This window comes from Gossypium raimondii, chromosome 10 (assembly GCF_025698545.1).
Source record: "Gossypium raimondii isolate GPD5lz chromosome 10, ASM2569854v1, whole genome shotgun sequence".
NCBI classification, from domain to species: Eukaryota; Viridiplantae; Streptophyta; class Magnoliopsida; order Malvales; family Malvaceae; genus Gossypium; species Gossypium raimondii.
Window position 1 is genome coordinate 49,369,582 of NC_068574.1, and position 19,137 is coordinate 49,388,718.

The 19,137-nt window shown below is 34.8% G+C and overlaps 2 protein-coding genes across 4 annotated transcripts; one reads left to right on the plus strand and one right to left on the minus strand.

Moving 5' to 3' along the window:
* The first annotated feature begins 939 nt into the window (after positions 1-939).
* LOC105776344 (protein transport protein SEC23) lies at positions 940-10,128 on the plus strand. Of its 3 annotated transcripts, XM_012598939.2 has the most exons (14): positions 946-1,106; positions 1,234-1,309; positions 1,790-2,544; positions 2,615-2,788; positions 2,884-3,045; positions 3,199-3,341; positions 3,840-3,915; positions 3,995-4,170; positions 4,269-4,350; positions 6,462-6,539; positions 7,635-7,796; positions 7,918-8,181; positions 9,111-9,215; positions 9,873-10,128. In XM_012598939.2, the coding sequence occupies exons 3-14, from the start codon at positions 1,822-1,824 to the stop codon at positions 10,011-10,013; spliced, it is 2,286 nt and encodes a 761-aa protein (XP_012454393.1). In that variant the 5' UTR covers positions 946-1,106; positions 1,234-1,309; positions 1,790-1,821; the 3' UTR covers positions 10,014-10,128. The 3 variants fall into 3 exon arrangements, with proteins under 3 accessions (XP_012454392.1, XP_012454393.1, XP_052478133.1); XM_012598938.2 differs by lacking the exon at positions 1,234-1,309 and having other exon boundaries at positions 940-1,106; XM_052622173.1 differs by lacking the exon at positions 1,234-1,309 and having other exon boundaries at positions 1,795-2,544.
* A 741-nt stretch (positions 10,129-10,869) lies between these two features.
* LOC105776345 (uncharacterized) lies at positions 10,870-16,345 on the minus strand. The gene is made up of 11 exons (XM_012598942.2): positions 16,160-16,345; positions 15,764-15,846; positions 15,485-15,670; positions 15,224-15,335; positions 15,095-15,128; positions 14,838-14,875; positions 14,686-14,720; positions 14,429-14,581; positions 11,742-14,260; positions 11,391-11,468; positions 10,870-11,274 (listed from the first exon to the last, which is right to left on the minus strand). The coding sequence occupies exons 2-11, from the start codon at positions 15,820-15,822 to the stop codon at positions 11,201-11,203; spliced, it is 3,288 nt and encodes a 1,095-aa protein (XP_012454396.2). The 5' UTR covers positions 15,823-15,846; positions 16,160-16,345; the 3' UTR covers positions 10,870-11,200.
* Positions 16,346-19,137: the final 2,792 nt, after the last annotated feature.

A 19,137-nucleotide genomic window follows, 5' to 3' on the forward strand; every position in this document is an offset into this window, starting at 1 on the left:
AAGGAAAAATCAAGAAATTTAAAATAACCGAAATCAAGGTGTTTTAACGACTTATGGAATATAAGTTAAAAATTATGATTACACCAATCAAATTGAATTTTAAAATTAAGCTGCATTTTATTTATTATTTAATTTAAATTTTTATGATGTAAAAATAAATATTTTATATTTAAAATACTAAAAATTAATTTTTATATAAAATATTTTAAAAAACATCATTTAAGAATTACTAATTATTTTATTTACTTGAAAATTTTCTAAAAGTATTCATGAAAAAATTCGAAACTTACTAAATAATTTAAATTTTTATATAAAATTACTTTTCATTTACTTTTAAAATTCACACATGCATAAAAATTACTATAAAAAATATAAACATGAATATGTGATTAAAAGTCATATAAATTCAACCATCACATGAATACTAAATATTTTTAAAATAAACTGATTGAGTCTTAATTGATTGGCATGAACATTGTTATCAATATAGTAGAATGATGAATTTTAATTTAATACAATTATAAAGATAAAAATTTTATTTTATTTCAATTGGACTTAAAATATAAATATATGTATTTCTTTAATAAAGAAATATAATTATACGTTAAAATAATATTAATAATTTATAAATATGAAATAAAACCATATTTTTCTTTACAAATCTAAAACAAAATCAAAATTTATATATCATATAATTTTATTTAAACTAAATTCATGATAGCTTTACTATTTATCATCACAAAATTAATATTTTATCATATTTACTATTTTTATAATATTTTTATCATATTTAATGCACTCGAATTTTTGTTTTACTGCACTAAACACGAATATCAATCAAGTTAATTCTGTATTGGCAAATTATTTGTTGGGAGTAAAGCTGTATTTTTTTTACTATGCTTTTGTAGGTACATCATAGAATGGTGGCATTTTGCTAGTGTCATGTTCCTCTGGTTAATTTAATTTAAGTTAAATTTAATTAAAATTCACATTTTAAATGATAGTGTTGTTCTGTTCTATGATCTCTCGACATCTTGTAAGCTTCTCCGTCGGATACGATTCTCTCCGATTCCTCCATCAGATCAGAGGCTTTAAAGCCGTTTCCGGTCAGCTGATTATTGCTTTTTCCTTTAATTTTTTCAATCCTAATAATCTCTCTTTCTTTTGCTTCTTTTATAATTACTGCTTCTCCACTTTCTTTCAAAATCCTCACCAAATTTAATCGACGTTTAGGCTGGAAACTCCGATGGAATGGCATGATTTTAGTCGCTTTGATTGGGCTAGATCGAGTTAGGACTTAGGCAGACAGGTTTATGAATTTATGCGGCTTAATTTCGTTGTTATTTGTCATTTCATGTGGTCTGTGTTGCTCTTTCCATAACTGCAACTCTTTGATGAACAAGAAATTTCCCTAACTTGCCTCATCAATATTCTGATTTTCGATTTTGCCTTTGCCGTCCTTCGAAATCTCAAGTGAACTGGACTGTAACACACTATTTTGTTGTGTAACGCGCCTGCCCCTCTTCCTTTTACCCTCAGTAACTGCTTGATTTAGTTCACATTTCTTTCCGCAAGTTTATTCTACAAATTTGAAGGACATTGGTTGCAATTAGCTTTTATGCTGGCAAGTTATTCATTCTCTCAGAAAAAAAGAAAAGTAAAATTCATTTAAACAATTGTTTATATTCATTTATATATATGTTGTTTGGTGAACCACTAAATTCCTTTCTCCTAATATTTCTCAAATTTGTTTTCCTCTTCATGAAATGGTAATTCCTTTTCCTTGCAGCATAGGTAGGGCGAATTAGTTGCATAAAGATTATGGCTGAATTCATGGAGCTGGAAGGGCAGGATGGGGTTCGAATGGCATGGAACGTGATACCAGGGACAAAGCAAGAGGCAAGTAACTGTGTGGTGCCAGTGTCAGCCGTCTACACTCCGATCAAACCATTCCCCAACATGCCGGTCCTACCCTATGCTCCTCTCCGTTGCCGCAATTGCCGCTCTGTCCTCAACCCCTTCTCCATCGTGGATTTTGCTGCCAAGATTTGGATCTGCCCCTTCTGCTTCCAGCGCAATCACTTCCCTCCCCACTATGCCTCCATCTCAGACGAAAATCTCCCTGCTGAGCTCTTCCCTCAGTACACCACCATTGAGTACCAATCCCCAGGGGAGGCCTCCTCCATTCCTCCTGTCTTCATGTTCGTTGTTGACACCTCCATTATCGAAGAGGAAATGGCATTTCTGAAGTCTGCATTGTCCCAGGCCATAGGCCTTTTGCCCGACAACTCTCTTGTTGGTTTGATCACATTTGGCACCCTCGTTCATGTGCATGAGCTTGGCTTTGGTACCATTCCTAAGACCTATGTCTTCAAGGGCTCCAAGGATGTCTCTAAAGAACAGCTGCTTGAGCAGATGAACTTCTTCCTTATCAAGCCCAAGCCCCCCACTGGTGTCATTGCTGGTGCCAGAGATGGCCTGTCTTCTGAGAGCATTGCCCGATTCCTGCTACCTGCCTCTGACTGCGAGTTTGCCCTCAATTCGGTAGGTTTTGAGCAAAATTTTCTTTTTACCATGTCTAATTCAACGCTAAACCACTGGATTCCCTTTCTAGATCTTGGAGGAGCTCCAGAAAGATCCTTGGCCCACTCCTGTTGATCAACGAGCTAGCAGGTGTTCAGGCACTGCCTTGAGTATTGCTGCCAGTTTGTTGGGTGCCTGCGTTCCTGGTTCTGGAGCTCGAATCTTGGCATTTATTGGTGGCCCCTCAACTGAGGGCCCTGGTGCTGTAAGGACTGCTTTGTTTCCTTATTCTTCATTCATCATGATAACAATCTATTTCTATTAGTTTTATTTACCTGTTTACCAATCTTCTCCTTGTAGATTGTCTCAAAGAATCTATCTGACCCAATACGTTCCCATAAGGACCTAGACAAAGATTCTGCTCCCCATTATCATAAAGCAGTTAAGTTCTATGAAGCTCTTGCAAAGCAGCTTGTGCACCAAGGACATGTGCTTGATCTCTTTGCTTGTGCCCTTGACCAAGTTAGTATTTGCTTGCACTTTTTAATAATAACAGCTTTTAACTTTTTTCTTATCTAGTATAAAAGCATTCTAGTGGTGGCTTCTTACCTGCACCCGTCTAATTTCCTTGGATAAAATCACATTCTTCTGTTGTGCTATGTTATTTTGTCCTAGGTTGGTGTTGCTGAACTTAAAGTTGCTGTTGAGAAAACCGGGGGACTCGTTGTGCTTGCAGAAAGTTTTGGTCACTCAGTATTTAAGGACTCTCTTAGGCGTGTTTTCCGTTCAGAGGACAAGGATCTTGGACTATCTTCAAAGTAAGGCTTTGTTGAACTTAGTCTTGTGCCTTATGTTATGCTGACTTCATTTTTTCTAAAATACTTTTGTCCACACGAATTCAGACATAGGTATGGAGGGTATAATCCTCTGATTATGTGGAAAAATTTAGAAAATTGAGCATACCTGTCCCAGACACATGCTTATATCTGACACTCACCTTCAAGTCTAGTAATGTAACTTGAGCCACCATTGCCTTCCTATAGTTGCATGGTACTTAACAGGAACCAGCTCTGAAATATCCGTTCTTCTTGATTTGATTAGTCCATTCTGTGCAGCATTAATTTGCCTTGATACTAGCTGGTTTATGTTAGCCTATCGAGGACAATGGTTGGTTCTTTTCAAATTTCATGTACTCCTAGATGCTTTGTGTTGTGTAATTGAATTGCCTGTTTAAAAGTTCTATAACTTTTCTATTTTATAACTCTCGATAGCTGGATCCATTGAACAATCTTGATAACTTATTGCTTGGCTTGTAGTGGTATATTTGAGATCAACTGTTCAAAGGACATCAAAGTTCAGGGTATTCTTGGGCCCTGTGCATCTCTTGAAAAGGTATAGATGAAAGACTTACATGGTTTCCTCTTTCTACTGGCCATGCTTAAAGTGTCTAATTGTTAGTAACTATGTGCAGAAAGGTCCTTTGTGCTCTGACACCATAGTGGGGCAAGGAAGCACCAGTGCATGGAAAATGTGTGGCCTCGATCAAGCTACGTCTTTATGTTTAATATTTGAGATTGTTAAGAAGGAGATCCCTGATGCTACTCTTCAGTCCTCAAACAATCAATTTTATTTCCAATTTCTAACATAGTATGAACTCTTACCTTATATACATTATATAGATTCTTGTTTTAATTTTATGGTGGTAGTAGTTCAAACATCTTTGGCTCACAGTTATATTTCTACAGTTACCAGCATAGCACCGCCGAAATGAGGCTTCGTGTTACAAGTCTTTCAAGAAGATGGGTTGCTGGACCCGGAAGCATACAGGTAGCCTTTGATTTTCTATTGTAATTGATTTCTTTTTCTCAGGTACTATCCTTTCATTGAATTATTGATCGTCTCTTCACTGGTTTATTGTTTGATGACTTTTGCTCCACTAAAATATTTTCCCTGCAATTTCATGTTTATTGTCAATTAGCAATAATAATAAAAGGGAAAAGGAAACAACCAAGCCAATATTGTCTAATTTGCCTTTGATGCTATGCAACTTTCTAAGAAAAAATGAAAATCACAGCTGATATGGATGGGGAAGATTTCCTGTGATTTTGATTTGACACTCGTTTAATATGCTTGAAAACGAGTATATAAGCAATTAGTTGAGACTTGAGGCAGTTTACAATTTTGCTTGGTGTGTGTTTTTTACTTTTTTGCTTGGATGTTCGAAGGAGAGTATCTGTGAAATTTGTTGCGAAGCTTGTAGCGAGTGTTTAACATTGGACTACTAGGTAGGTACAAATATATAGGTTGGTTGGTGGAACAGAGATGGATACTATATTACATTATTGAAGGTAATTATTTAAATTTATTTGGTGTCCGTGTATTGACTAGAGGCTGAAATTACTACTTGCAAAAATGGGAAAAAAACTGAAATCTAGGAAGTAGGAACCATTTATGTGGGCTTTGATATTTGGGATTGATTCTGTTGCATACATTATGATAGATCATCACTATTAAGCATATTAGCTTGGATAGTTTGGACTTTAAGGTGATGATATGGCATTGTAGCTAGTAACATCTCTTTTTTGAAATATACATTTGAGAACCTGTGTAGTTCTTTGGCCAAATCACTTTAGTTTTTTCATTTCTACTTGCTCTTTATTTGTCTCCTGTTTCACCCCCCACAAAATAATAATAAAAAAAAAAGGAAAAAGGAGCACTCCTCACTTTCTCAGCCCTTGTAAGTTTTCTTTGTCTTTTACCTTCAAAATCCCATATCAGCTATCAAACAATGAACACGAAAAAATGAGAGGAATTCCTATGGTTTGCTTTTTGTAACAACAGTAAGAAAAACCATCTCAATGAATCTCAAAAGTAACTGGATCAATTAACGAAATAAATTCTGGAGCATAGAGAAACTTTGGCCAAATCATCCAAATAAATCAAAATTTGCCAGTCTACCAACCATCTTCATCTGTTGTCATCTTCTTCTGCAATGGACTTGAACTCGCAAACCCAAAGACGTGATGTATCTGTGAATTGGGATCTGTTTACCTCAAATCTATTGGCACATATTCAACACAAAATTAATTACTAAACAGGTCAAGAGTCCAAATAATGATACAAAATACCTATGTGTATGTGTAAGAAAAATTGAAAGAAGAGACTAGAATTTTAAAGGCAGAACCTATTTTGTGAAAGAGAGTGGAAATTAAATATCCATTCACCCTATGTTGCTAGTACCTAGCTGCTAGCCATGGTATGAAACATTACACAAAGGAAGCTAGTTTTAGATGATCCTTTATCATTTGATGGTGATATTTGTCTTGGTGAATATTACCAGTGATAAATAATTAATTAATTTAATGAATTGTTAAGGTATATTTGTCTTTCACTATTTGCACTCTTAGAGTTGGTACTTTATTGTATGGCATGTCATTCATTATTTTCACTCTTAGAGTTGGTACTTTTATGTATGGCATGTCATTCATTATTTTCACTCTTAGATTTTGTACTTTTATGTATGGCATGTCATTCATTATTTTTATTGATAAAGTAACACCATCTAATACATTAACAGTTGCGAACTAACAAAATGATTGAAGTGAATATTTGATCTTTGTCCTTGGCTAAATCTGGAGTTTAGCCATATATGAAAAAACATAAAAAAAGAAGAAGCTAGTTTTAGATGATCCTTTATCACTTAATCGTGATACTTTTCTTGGTGAATATCACAAGTTTGCTAGTTCTCCTATCCCCTTCATCAGGTAAACTTGAATAATTTTGCATATTTTCCTTCTTATCTATTGCTTTTTAATTCTTTATCCCCATCGAAGATGGGGAATTGTTTACTAGGAATATTTACCAGGTGTCAGGGTTTCAACTTTACTTTTCAGTATTTCACACGATTTCACCTAATCAAGCGACATTTAATGCTGTAGGACTTGATTGCTGGATTTGACCAAGAAGCAGCAGCTGTGGTGATGGCACGCTTAGTGTCTTTCAAAATGGAAATTGAGGTACTCTTTATATCAAACATAATGTATTTCAAGTGTTTTTTAATCCAGATGATTCTTGGAAGAACCAGTATTTCATGCAAGCCAATATTTTACTCAACACACACATATGTAATTATTTTTGAATGTATTGCTTCACTGATACTAGCGGACTTTTTGCACCTTGCTCCTTGGGTGATGTCAGGGTACATGCTTTTAACCACAATGCCTAGTGTGCTTGAGGTCACTGATAAACTGCCTTTTACATTTGAGGGAATATTTTTATAATTGTGGGACTGCTTCCTCCATGCCCCCCTTTTTTTGTTATGAAAGGTAATACTAGAGGAAAATGAAGGAAATCCATAAAGGGCACACTACCTAATTACATTGGAAGTATTCCAAGCCTCGCATTAAGAAAGGAAAGGAGTGTGGTTATAAAGTAATCCAATTCATTTAAGAAAGGGATCTGAAACCGTTAGTTTAGGACTTCAAGATTCTTCCTCCCTCTGCACCAGGAAGTGCAAACAAGACACTGAGACATAGTCCCCAACATTTCTTAAAGAGTAAGGTACATACATTTTGGAAGGAAACTCAACATAAAATCTCAGCAGCACAATACTGTTCTAGTCATCCTGCAATATACAGGAAACCACTAACAAATAGACCATAGTTCTCTAGCAACAATGCAAGGAGCTGAGAACTGACATCATCCTGTTGAGATTTTATTAAAATCTTACCCTGTATGCAGAAAGATACTTGGCTTTTATATGATCTGGTGTTTGCATCTCCTAAATGTACTCCCTGTTTCTCCATATTCTTCTTTTTATTTTGTACAAATTAAGGTTGTATAGTTCATTTTTTACTTTTTTCTATCCTTACCGAGTTACAGACTTCTTCATCTCCTTATTGTATCATGTGTGATGTTTTTTTCCTGGCCCAAGCAACAGCTTTTCGTTAGATGTTTAAAATTGGTATATGGGTACTTGAGAAATAGGAGAGATGAATGGGCTTTTCCCACAGCCTATTCAAATACTCCTATAAGAGTTGTTTTCATTCCTTTATGCAATTTTTTGACCTGTGTGATTGTGGTGTTTACTATTTTTAAATATTGGCATGCAGGCTGAATTTGACCCTATAAGATGGTTGGATAAAGCATTGATACATATGTGTTCCCGTTTTGGGGATTACCAAAAGGATAGCCCATCTTCTTTCAGCCTGTCTCCGAGGTTCTCAATATTTCCTCAGTTCATGTTTCATTTGCGACGTTCACAATTTGTCCAGGTAGCCCATCTTGGTTTTTATAAATCACATACTTTTTCATCACAGTAACTGAAAACTATGACCTAATATAGGTTATGGGATATTGGAATTTTCTTCAAATAAGCTGGTTCATGCCTTACAGGTTTTCAATAACAGCCCTGATGAGACAGCATACTTCAGAATGATCCTGAACCGGGAAAATGTTGCCAATTCGGTTGTGATGATTCAACCTTCACTGATTTCTTACTCATTTCAGTCTGCTCCCGAACCAGCACTGCTTGATGTGGCTGCAATTGCAGCTGACAGGATCCTGCTTTTAGATTCTTATTTCACCATTGTAATTTTTCATGGCTCAACTATTGCTCAGTGGCGGAAAGCTGGATACCACAATCAACCCGAGCATCAGGTAATATTTCTTGAATTTGGAATTTATATGTTCAGCTGAACTAGAAAAGCAAGTCTATATTTATCCAAAAAACTGACAAGGAAAGCTGATATCTGGAGGTCTGATGTTGGGCAAAACACATATTGTCCATGTGGGGAAATTGTAATTGCAAAAAGGCACCAAAAGTTAAGAAGTATATACTATCTGAAAATTTAATCCTTTCACTGGTACCCATAAGTTTAGCGAAGGCTGTTTGTTGTCTTTTTTTTCTTGACCATTATGGTCTCATTATCATGGACAGAGAATTACATGGACCTCCATTATTAAACAAGAAATATTGCTGCTGGTCATGAAATATTTTGGCCCGTAGTTTTAGAGACGTTGGCCTCAAATTCCGGGGTTCTTTTTTTCCCCACTACTTTTTTGCATTGGTAACATTAGCCTGTGTTTTGCTTTTATACTTAGACTGGATTATTATAATTTTATTTGGCCCTCTAATTATCTGTATTAGGTTATAGGAACTATCCACGTTTAAGCAAACGGAAGACAACAAATATAACCTAATGCACCAGTCCTTGAAAAAAAAAGCATTAATATAAAATAGCCTAATCAGTTTAAAATATCCTAAATCTATGTACTAGAGTTCCAATTAATCCCTTGAAGTTAAAATAAAACAAAGCAACAGAATCAGTATTAATATTGCATCATTTTGCCTGCATATTTGCTTAGGGAAAAAGTCATTTAAATATTTACTAATCTCATACAAGTTGTGATAGAAAGTCTTAGATTATGCGTGAACCAAAAAAGAATAGAAAAAATACATCCTAAGAAATGCTCTTTTTTTTTCGTTTTATTTGTACTTAAATCGAAAGATTTTAAAAAATAAATAAGAAAAACAGAGCCTTGGATAGTGCATATTTGTTATGAACATTTTCATTTGTTCCGTGTAGGCATTTGCCCAGTTGCTGCAAGCTCCTAGGGATGATGCAGATGCAATAATCAACGAAAGGTTTCCGGTTCCTCGTCTAGTCATTTGTGACCAGCATGGCTCACAGGTCAGAATCTGTTGTTCTTGTTGCTTGTATATTAAGTTTTTAATTGTGGATATAATATAATTAAGACTTAAGAGTACACAGTTGCAACTAGAGATGTCAAAAACCTCCGAAATGTTTAGGCTCCAACCTGCCTTGAGCCTATAGGGGTGGGATTTTCTTTGAACATCGGGTTTCAGGGTGGAGCTGGTCAGTTTTTTCCATTAGAATTGTCAGAGTCTGGTTTAGGTAAAAGCTGCCTGCCTCAATATATTTACTGAAATGCCTTCAATTTGATAACTATATTTTTTTATTAGAATTTATAAGCTATATTTTAATTTTATAAATATATATTTTTATATTTTGATTACAATTTCTTAATTTTATAAGATCGTATAGCATGGAGATGGTTTAATTTTGTAAAAATTAATATAATCTAAAATTTCCGTGCGAGTCGAGGTAGAATCTGGGAAATTATTTCAAGGTTGAGGTTGGAGTTGGAGGTGGGTGCTAAAGTTTTAAATAAAGTTCCAGGCGGGGGCGAGGGTGGGCAGGTTCAGGTTTAAGTAAAAATCAAGTGCGAGCAAAAATCACCCGTTGCCCTCTTTAATATATGCAACATTCATTCATCTTCTTGTTGGAAATCTGGTGTTATTAAGAGAGTGTGATTGTGGATGTCAGGCCCGTTTTCTTCTAGCAAAGTTGAATCCTTCCGCAACATACAACTCAGACGGCCATCATCCGGGCGGAGATATAATCTTTACTGATGATGTCAGCTTTGAGGTGTTCTTGGATCATCTCCAGAGATTAGCAGTTCAATAATCTTTTAATGAATATGATAGAGCTGTAGGGAAAGGGAATTTTGTAAAATTTATTATCATTTAAACTTTTGTATAGTAATTTTAATGCAAAACTCGTGCTCCTCTTTTTTAATTAACTAATTTCAGTCACGAGGAATGGAGGGAATACAGTCTCTTTTTTCTTTTTTTTTTTTAATCATATGGAGGGATACATTCGAACTTCGAAGATGCTATATGGTTATTAATTTGTAAGACACTTCTCTTTTTGGTGAGAAAATGAGGGAGTGGCGAGTTCATTTTAGGACATACCTTTTCTTTTAATATATATATATATATATATATATATATATATTAGGACTAAAATCTCAAAAATTTGATCTATCAGAAAAGGAGAAATAATCTCATTCATTGTTTTAGATTCTGCAAAAGGAAAAAGTTGGAAAGTTGACACATTTTAGGTAGAATAATAGAAGGAAAGGGCATATGTTGGAAAATTTTATTAGAGATAAACCCATCTTATGACTTATAACAAAAATAAAATGTAATCACTGCAGATAGTAGGTTCTTAATTCAATGGTAAGATCAAAGTCCTGAGAATGTATGAATTTTCTCTTCTTATATTTCAAGTTCCAGTGAATCTTTATTGTGAAAATTTTGTATTTAATTGTTCAGTTGACGTTTCATTTAGCTTTGTTGACACGTCGAGTCTTGTAATTGGTTGCATGAATTTTATGTCTGAATGCTATATTCTTAGCCATGTTAGATCACAAAAAAGTTGTGCAACGCTTCATTCTAGCAGTCACTACGGGATTCCACCGTACAAGGCTAGAATTTTATGAATGCTAGCTCTAATAATTTGTGCTGATACAAAAAATAAATAAATTAAATCATTATGGTTTATTATGTCCTTAACATAATGGTTAACATGGAACAATTTGGTTTAGCAGCATGGAAATCCTAATCCTGCAAAGTACTGTATCTACATCAACATTTCACCAACACAATACAGAGCACCAGATAGAGATGATCTCCCACAGCTGACATGCAAACCAACACCAATACACCAAAATAATAATAATAATAATAATAATAATAATAATAATAATGGTAAGAGAAAAGCAGAAGTTTTGGCCATTCAGCCAAGCTAGTTCATTTTAGCTTAAGGACTGGGAGAGAGAAAATGTCGATAGCCTCGATTTTATGAATGTCCTAGCTTTGGCGAATCTTCATGTCACTTGGTTTACTACCCCTAAATGCTGAAAGGGAGAAGAAAGACCTTGTCCCTGAAAGAAAATAAAAGGCAAATAGTATTGGAATTGCAAAGGAAAAAGAAAATAAACATTTTATTCCAGAAGATTAAAAGGAGAGGAACTGGATTAATAATGAGATGGATGTTGACCTTTGGTAGTGGAAGCAGCTGCAGAGACACCTCCCTTTTGCAATTTGTGTGCATCAAATGTGCTAATGCCTGATTGAGCTGCATAACCAAAATATGCAGTACTTTCATAAGATATAGGTGAAGACTCAAGGAATGTAATATTTACAACTATTTTTGTATTTTCCAGAAACTTGAGCAAAGAAGCCAAAACAGCCGACCAATAGAATAATGAACCACAGGACACAGGCATGAAAGCAGTTACTCCTATGATTTTGACCTAGAGCCACCTCGATTCTATCTATATGAGACTGAAACAGTTTGACAGAAATAAGAATGTAATGGTTATAGAAAAGGAGAAAAATCAAAATATACCAGATGGAAGCTCATGAGCATCCAAGTGATTTTCATATCCATCCGATAACAAAGTCTTTTGTTGCCCATAGTTCTTTGCATGAAGAGCAGCCTTTCGTAGTAGGTTATCAGCATTTTTCTTAATATAAACTTTTGATTCTTCTGTGTCATCCTCTCCTTCAGAAAAGACAGACGGGCTAGACCAACCCGACATATTTGCATCCCCCTTACTCTTCCGAGCAAACTTCAACAGCCTCTTCAATCCCTTGGGTGCATCCTTTTGGTAGACCATTGCAGGAGGATTTTCAGCATTTCCCCATTCAGTAGTATCAGCTTCACTACTTTCTTCTTGCAGCATCTGTGACAGAGAGTGACGGACACGAGGACTAGCCGATCCAACAGGTGCAGTGCAAGTTGAAGAGGTAATTTCACCCGTTTGGTCTTCACATTGGTCAGGCAGTTTCTGATGCTCTTCTATTTCTACCCAGGCAGTTGGTGAGATGGTTGATTCTTCCGCACCTTGGGAAGAACCACCTACATTTTTTAGGTCCTCTTCAAAGTCAGGAGCAAGTTCATCAACACTCTCAGTCACATCACATTTCTGGTGGCCGTTTGCCTGTGTTTCTGGTAGAATAGTATCATCACTGCAACCCAGTGATGAAAAATGCTTATCTTCGAGCTCATTCACCAAGACAGAAGAATTAACATTGACATCACTCTGTTGAGCATCAATTGAATTTTCAATGTTTTTCAAAGGGTCCTCCAACTGAGAAGGAATTTTTATCTTGTTAACGGGACCAACAGCAGAGGTCAATCCAGAACCTTTGCGGAGAAATGGCTTTGATTCCAGTGGAACTACAGTACTTTTCTTTGTTACCTTATTATACAAACTAGGCTTTGCTGGAACCACACTGGATGAGTCTCCACGTGCTACTGCAACTTTTGTCCTGGTTGTTTTGTTGCTTTTCATTGAATTTTGCTGCTGCTTCTCATTCACACCAATTGAACCTTGTTTAGAAGTCTGCGTTGCATTCACTTTTCTTCGTTGCGGCTGGGAGTTTTCCACTTTAGGACTCAGTCGAGGTACTGCTTGTGCCGACTGAGGTTTCCGACTTGTTGGCACAGTGCCAGAAGAAGAGATTCCAGCAGAAGTTTTAGCTGGTGATGTTCCTCTTGTTCTTGGTGATGGCGTTGAAGGCCATGACTTACGAGTAGCAGGCAAGGAGGATGTTCTAGATGAGATCCTCTTTGCACTTGAAGTTTTTGTGGTTTCTTTTACTGTTTCCTTCGTTGTAGCTGGCTGAGGACTCTTTTGTACCTTTTGGGAATTTTTAACAGATTTTAGGGCCTTTGTTGGAGGATCCTTTTTACATAAATTATTAACTTTTGTGGAAGCCATTTCTGCTTTCCTCTCATCAAGAATTTTCTGCATTGCTTTAAACGTTGCTTCTTTTTCAGCACGCTTTCCAGCATTTTCTCCTCTAAGTTTTTTATCCCTCTTCTCCTTGTAATGGTCATAAAATCCACCTCTCTGCTCTGGAGGCAGATTTTGTCTGACTTTAGTTTGAGGCTTCCTACGGCTAGCGGGCTGATTTTCCATCATTCTTTTGAACATTTGATTCAACTCCACTTCGTTTTTCCGATTCCATTCAGCTGAGCTTTTTGACCTTTCATTAGCTTCCTCTTCTTGGATTATATCTGCGACCTCATGAACATCTACTGGACTAGCCAAGCTCTCTTCCAGCCTTTCTACATTCTTATCAACAGTCTCATCGACATTGTGTGCATCGGTTCTAGTATCAGGTTCCAAATTAACTTCTGACCTCCTCATGATATCATTATCAGGAGGCTCCAGAACAGGATCTTCAGAAGCATTCTGTGATAGGCATTGGGAGGAGGATTCACTCATACCTGCACTCCATCTTCTCAATACAGACTTACCTGCACCAAGAGAGATGTTTGCTAATGAGTTCCTTTTAGGAACATCAGTAATCTGATCCCTTTGTTTTCTCTCAAAAAGATTAATTGCGTCTTGAACACTCATACGCTGAACATTATTCTCAGGTCTATTAGCGTGTCCTGATCCTTCCTCTTCACTACCATCCGAAGCTACATCTCTTTGAGGAAATATCTTTTCTCTAGGAGGAATGTAACTAAGGCTCTTAATGGTCAAAGCAGGGGCCCTACGTGAGCCACTCCTCCCTATTTGAACCCTTCGCATGGGAGACGCTGAACGTCTAGGTGATGCAGATCTTATAAGAGCTCGACTTCTTTCTGCAGATGTATGAATCTCGTCACTTGAGTCAGAAGATTCCTCACTTTCTGTTGAGCTCTGACGTTCAACTTGGGCAGCTTTTGCTGGTGAAACACCATATTTAACTGGCGTTTCTGAACTTGGTGGCTTTGATATTTGATCATTTCCACCAGTCTTGTTTATTCTGTCATTCATTGAAGCAAAAGTGGATGAAGACTTTTCATCATCAGACACAGTAGCAACTTGATTCTTTTGGCTCAGCTCTTGAAACTTGCAAAAAAGATTCCTGCAACAGACTTACTAAGATTATTTTTTGCTTATAATTCATTTCAATAAACGATCTATATATATATATAAGAAATTCAAATGTTTTGGTAAAAGTATTGCATTACAAATTGTTCGAGCAAATAAGAATTTAAAAGATCCATGCACTTTCTTTTGGAAGGCAACTTACTTTACATCATTTACTCCAAAATTTTCAGCAAATTTGGCTAGGTGAGTGATTTCTTTGTAGGAGCATGTTTCTCCAACAGACTCGTTAAAAGCTGCAACTAACTCACTTCTTAATGCTGTAAGTCTTGAGTCCATAGCACGTAAGAGCTCATTCCTAGCAATAAACTTTCCATAGGTTAGTTACAATTTTCAGGAGAAATTACAAACAAACCATAATACATATATTATATATACATAAATTTATATTAGTGAACTTACTTTGAGGAATCTGACAATGAATTGTGACCGTCAATCTGCAGAGATCAAGTGCATATATTAGTGGCAATAACATAAATTAGAATAATAAGAACAACTCCTAGAGGACCTAAAGGAAATTTTGATTACAAAAAGTTGTGAAGAACAGCGGTTACTTTGGATGCTAGTAGCACGTCTCCTGAGTTGCAAGTATCTGTTGAACAAGGAAAGAGAACAATTAATCTCTCAAGGCATTTAGGTTCAATTGGCAAAACACAAGACCAGGGAGATAAGCAAGACAGACAAGGGACAACACTTCTGTTCCCAATTAGTTTAAAAAGAAGCCTCAATCATATGTTAAAGTCTTGTACTCCTTTTATACCAAGTATCTAAGAAGATTGTAACATTAAATTTGCTCGAACATAACATTTACCTTTTTCGCTGCTTTGAATATGATCTTGGTGACCCTGAGAAGAAGAAGAAACTTTTGTTAGTGATGACTCCTACATATAATTAAAAATCTAGAGGCAGTCAAAGACACAGACAATATATTATCATTTACCTGAGCATATAGAGAAAGATGAAATTTTCTGGCTTCCTCCAAAAGAGACATCTCACCTTCAATACCTTTAGCAGTGTCCACTAAATCAGTTGAACCAACAAGATGTACGAATCTGAGAAAGTACAAAGGGGGTAAGCGCATGCAGAACTAAAATGCCCCCCGATTCAGAGGTCCGACCCAGCTTGACCCCTGATTAATCATGACCCTATCGGATGTAGGAGGACCTCTGACAAAAAAATGGAAAATGAGAAAAAGGAGAACCTGGTGAAAGTAGATTTAGTAAACCAGTGAGCATAGTTGAGATTGTTAGGAGGTTGGAGTTTGTAGTCAGCATTGGAGCCTTGGGTGTACAAGTTTTGTAGGCCTGGTAAATGGGGCAAGAGCTTCTCCAGAACCCCAACACCCACTTTTTCTACTTTGTTGTCACTACAACTATATGCCTCATACCTAATATATATAATTCAACATAGCAGAGAATGAGTATTCCATTGTAGATAAAAAGAGTAAGTGAGTTAGTGACATTGGAGATGCAGGTTGAACCTGTTTTCAGCAGGCAGGATCTGAATTGTGGCGTAATCTAAAGGCGAATCTCCATCCATCTCTTGAAATTCCTTTTTGGGTACCTAACAAAAACCAAAAATAGAAACAAAATCGTTAACGGAAAGCTGCTGCATTATTGGATTCGGATCTGAAAGAGTTAAGAATGCACACCACCACTATATCTACAGCTACAAAGCTTTAGCTTTTTTGAAAGGGACACAAACAATAAAATCAATCGCCTTCCAACTGCAACTTCACCTTGTACTAGTGGTAGTAGTAGCAGCAATTGAAAGCGCAATTTTAGTTCTGACACCCCCCGATAAAATGCAAAATTGGTGGTTTGATTTTGATTTGGTTTCCATGAAATAGAAATTAGAAAAATAAAAATAAATTTACCTTGTGAAAGTTGAAACAGAAACAAAATGACGCAGTGGCAGCGACAGAGCCTCCTCTCCTCTCCTCTCCTGAGAGTGTATGGAGATAGAATGTGAACTGAAATCTGAAAAAGTATCAGAGACTGGAAAACCAGATGTATGGTTTCGTCATTGGTGTTGGATTTACTGTGTTTTTTTTAAAAAGAAAAATTGGATGAATTATTATTATATGAAATATATTAAATTAGTTGAATATGTCGAAGTTAATTAGTTAAATAGGGCTTTCCTGTTAACATATCAGTGAAAGTACTTTATTTGGATATATTTTTCGATAATTACACATTTTCATATTATTCTGAGAAAATATATTCAATTGGATATGCTTTTATATTTTTCACCAAAAACTATTTATTTTTAATTTTTTAAAAATCTTCTTTTTTTTGCACATATGGTTGATTTAACCAATAAAATATTATTATTAACAGTAATAATAATAGTTGGAACGTAAATGGTTGAATGTAACTTTAGTTTTGTCCCTATCTGACTAAAGATCCACTATCAAGAAAATTAAAGCGGTAGACACACCAATTACTATTTATTAACTAATTTTTCATTTATTTTTAATTTTAATTTTAATAAACAATTTAATTTCCTACTGAATTTTGGCCAACGGACCCAATTAATCGGCCAAAATATTGACTTTGACAAAATAAAATCCAGCTATGGGCTTATTATTTTTATCTCCTTTTTCTTTGAAAGGGTTTTTCTTCTTCTTCTTCTTCTCCTTATTTTTATTTTTATTATCATATATTTATATTATAAATGAAATATATATTAAGAAAATTCAAATTTTAAAATAATTAAAAATAATATTGTAAAGGTGTTTCTTTATTTTAATATCTTTATTTAATATCATTTAGAAAATAAACATTTTCTTTAAAAATAAGTATTTATTTTGAGAAATTATACATTAAAAACTCATATATATAAACTATATTGTGATGAAGCCAAAAATAGATAATTTACTTTCTTTGTTTAGTTTTTAAATCTATATTTGTTTCTCAAGTCGAATAATTTGAATTCGAATTTTATTCCGCCTCATTTCTCTCCTCATATTCTTTATTATTTGGTATCAAAATAGAGGAAGAAGACAGAAGGAGGATCGAATTCAAGTTGTTCGACTAGAGAAACAAAGATTTGAATGTGACCTAAAAGGAGTCCAATTAAATCATTTGGGATATAAATTCCAACAAACTGAATCAATGACTCTAATCAAGAAAATAGTACCAATATAAAAGAAGAGTTTTACAATATTTTATCCAGACAATAACAAGAAAACAGTAGTAATATAATAACGAAATGACAACAAAACAACAGCAGAAAAGAAAGTTTAGGCTGATTCGGACCGGACCCGAGCAAAAAATCCTACCTGGGGCCTGATCCGTTTAAAAAAATAGCCTTATTTTTTAGTGCAAGTCCATTTCGAGTCTATATTTTTACCCAAACCCTTTCAGTTTTCGAGCTTAAACAGGTGACTTTGTCTATAATCAAGTCTAAAGGCAAGTAAGGGGCATGCCCTCTCCCTCCCAAAATAGAAAATGACAATTTTATCCTCTTATTAACAGTAGATTATAAGTAAATATATGATAAAATTATATTTTGAATTCCTAAGAACAAAAAAATGTTGAATCCCATTTAAATATGATGAAACCATAAATTAATACATAATAAAAATTATATTTTGAAAATAAATATTTATAATTCAATTTTAATTTCTTAAATTTTTTTTCTAGATTTACCCCTAGTTATAATCTAGTATATATATTAGTTTTTTTTTTTTTAATTGATGAAGGGAATTTTTAAGAAGATTTTTGTATTATGATTTGAAATAACAAGTGTGTGGATGGATGAAAGAAGGACCACATTGGGAAGGTAAAGTGAACATGAAAAATGAAAAAAAAAGAATTTCAAAAATTCATGATTTGTAGTCATGTGCTGATTCCTTATCCTCCTATCCTTACCTTTGCTCCACTGCTATTCCACCATTTCCTTTTCTTTTTGCTTTACTTTGCGTTGCTTGTCATTCAAGTTTCTTAAGGGTTTCAAAACAACCACCATCCCCCTCCCCTCTAATGCTTCACTTCAAAACAACCCAACCCAAATCAATACATACATACATGCACGCATTCATATACTAACATTTCTTTAATTTTCCGTTGCAAAAGTTAGAAAGTTTGGATAAAAATATAGATTCAAAAATTGTATTCGGACAACAAATAAAGCCTGTTTAAGAAATGAGTCAAGTCTCGAGTAACACTTTTTTTTGCTTGAGCCCAGCTCGACCCGAATTAGCAAAAGACAAAAAATCTACTATTTTCTTGTGTGTTTTTTTACTATTTTGCTGCTATTTTATTGTTGTTTTCTCACTTGTTTTACTACTATTTCACTATTATGCTACTACTACTTTGTTATTATTATTTGGATATTGTTTAACTCTTGTTTTATTGTTGATTTTGTTACTATTTTAGAGACATTTGCTTGTTAAGTTACACTTATCTTAGTGTTATTTAAATATAAATATATTTTTTAATTTTTTTGGGAAATTTTCATTTTAATGTCTTTAGTATTTTTTATGTACTATATTTTTAAAATTTTTTATATAAAAAAATTAATTCAGATGGGTCGGACCGAACCCGAGTTTTAACATTTTAATCCAGGTCAAGCTTGAGCAGAATTTTAAGCTCATTTTTCGAACCAGATTTGGGCCTAACAAAGGGCCTAAAATTTTGACAAGACTTAACCCAACCCATGAATAAGTTTAATTGCGAATTTATTATAACACTTCTTTTTGGTTATCGAAAATATAAAATTAAAGATAAACTCGAGAATTGAAATGGTTGTTTAATTAAGTACGCATAATGAACCTTTTTTCCCTATAATAATCGGAGCCATCATATTAGGTTTGACGTTGAGATATAGTTTGAACTAATTAGGTGTTAG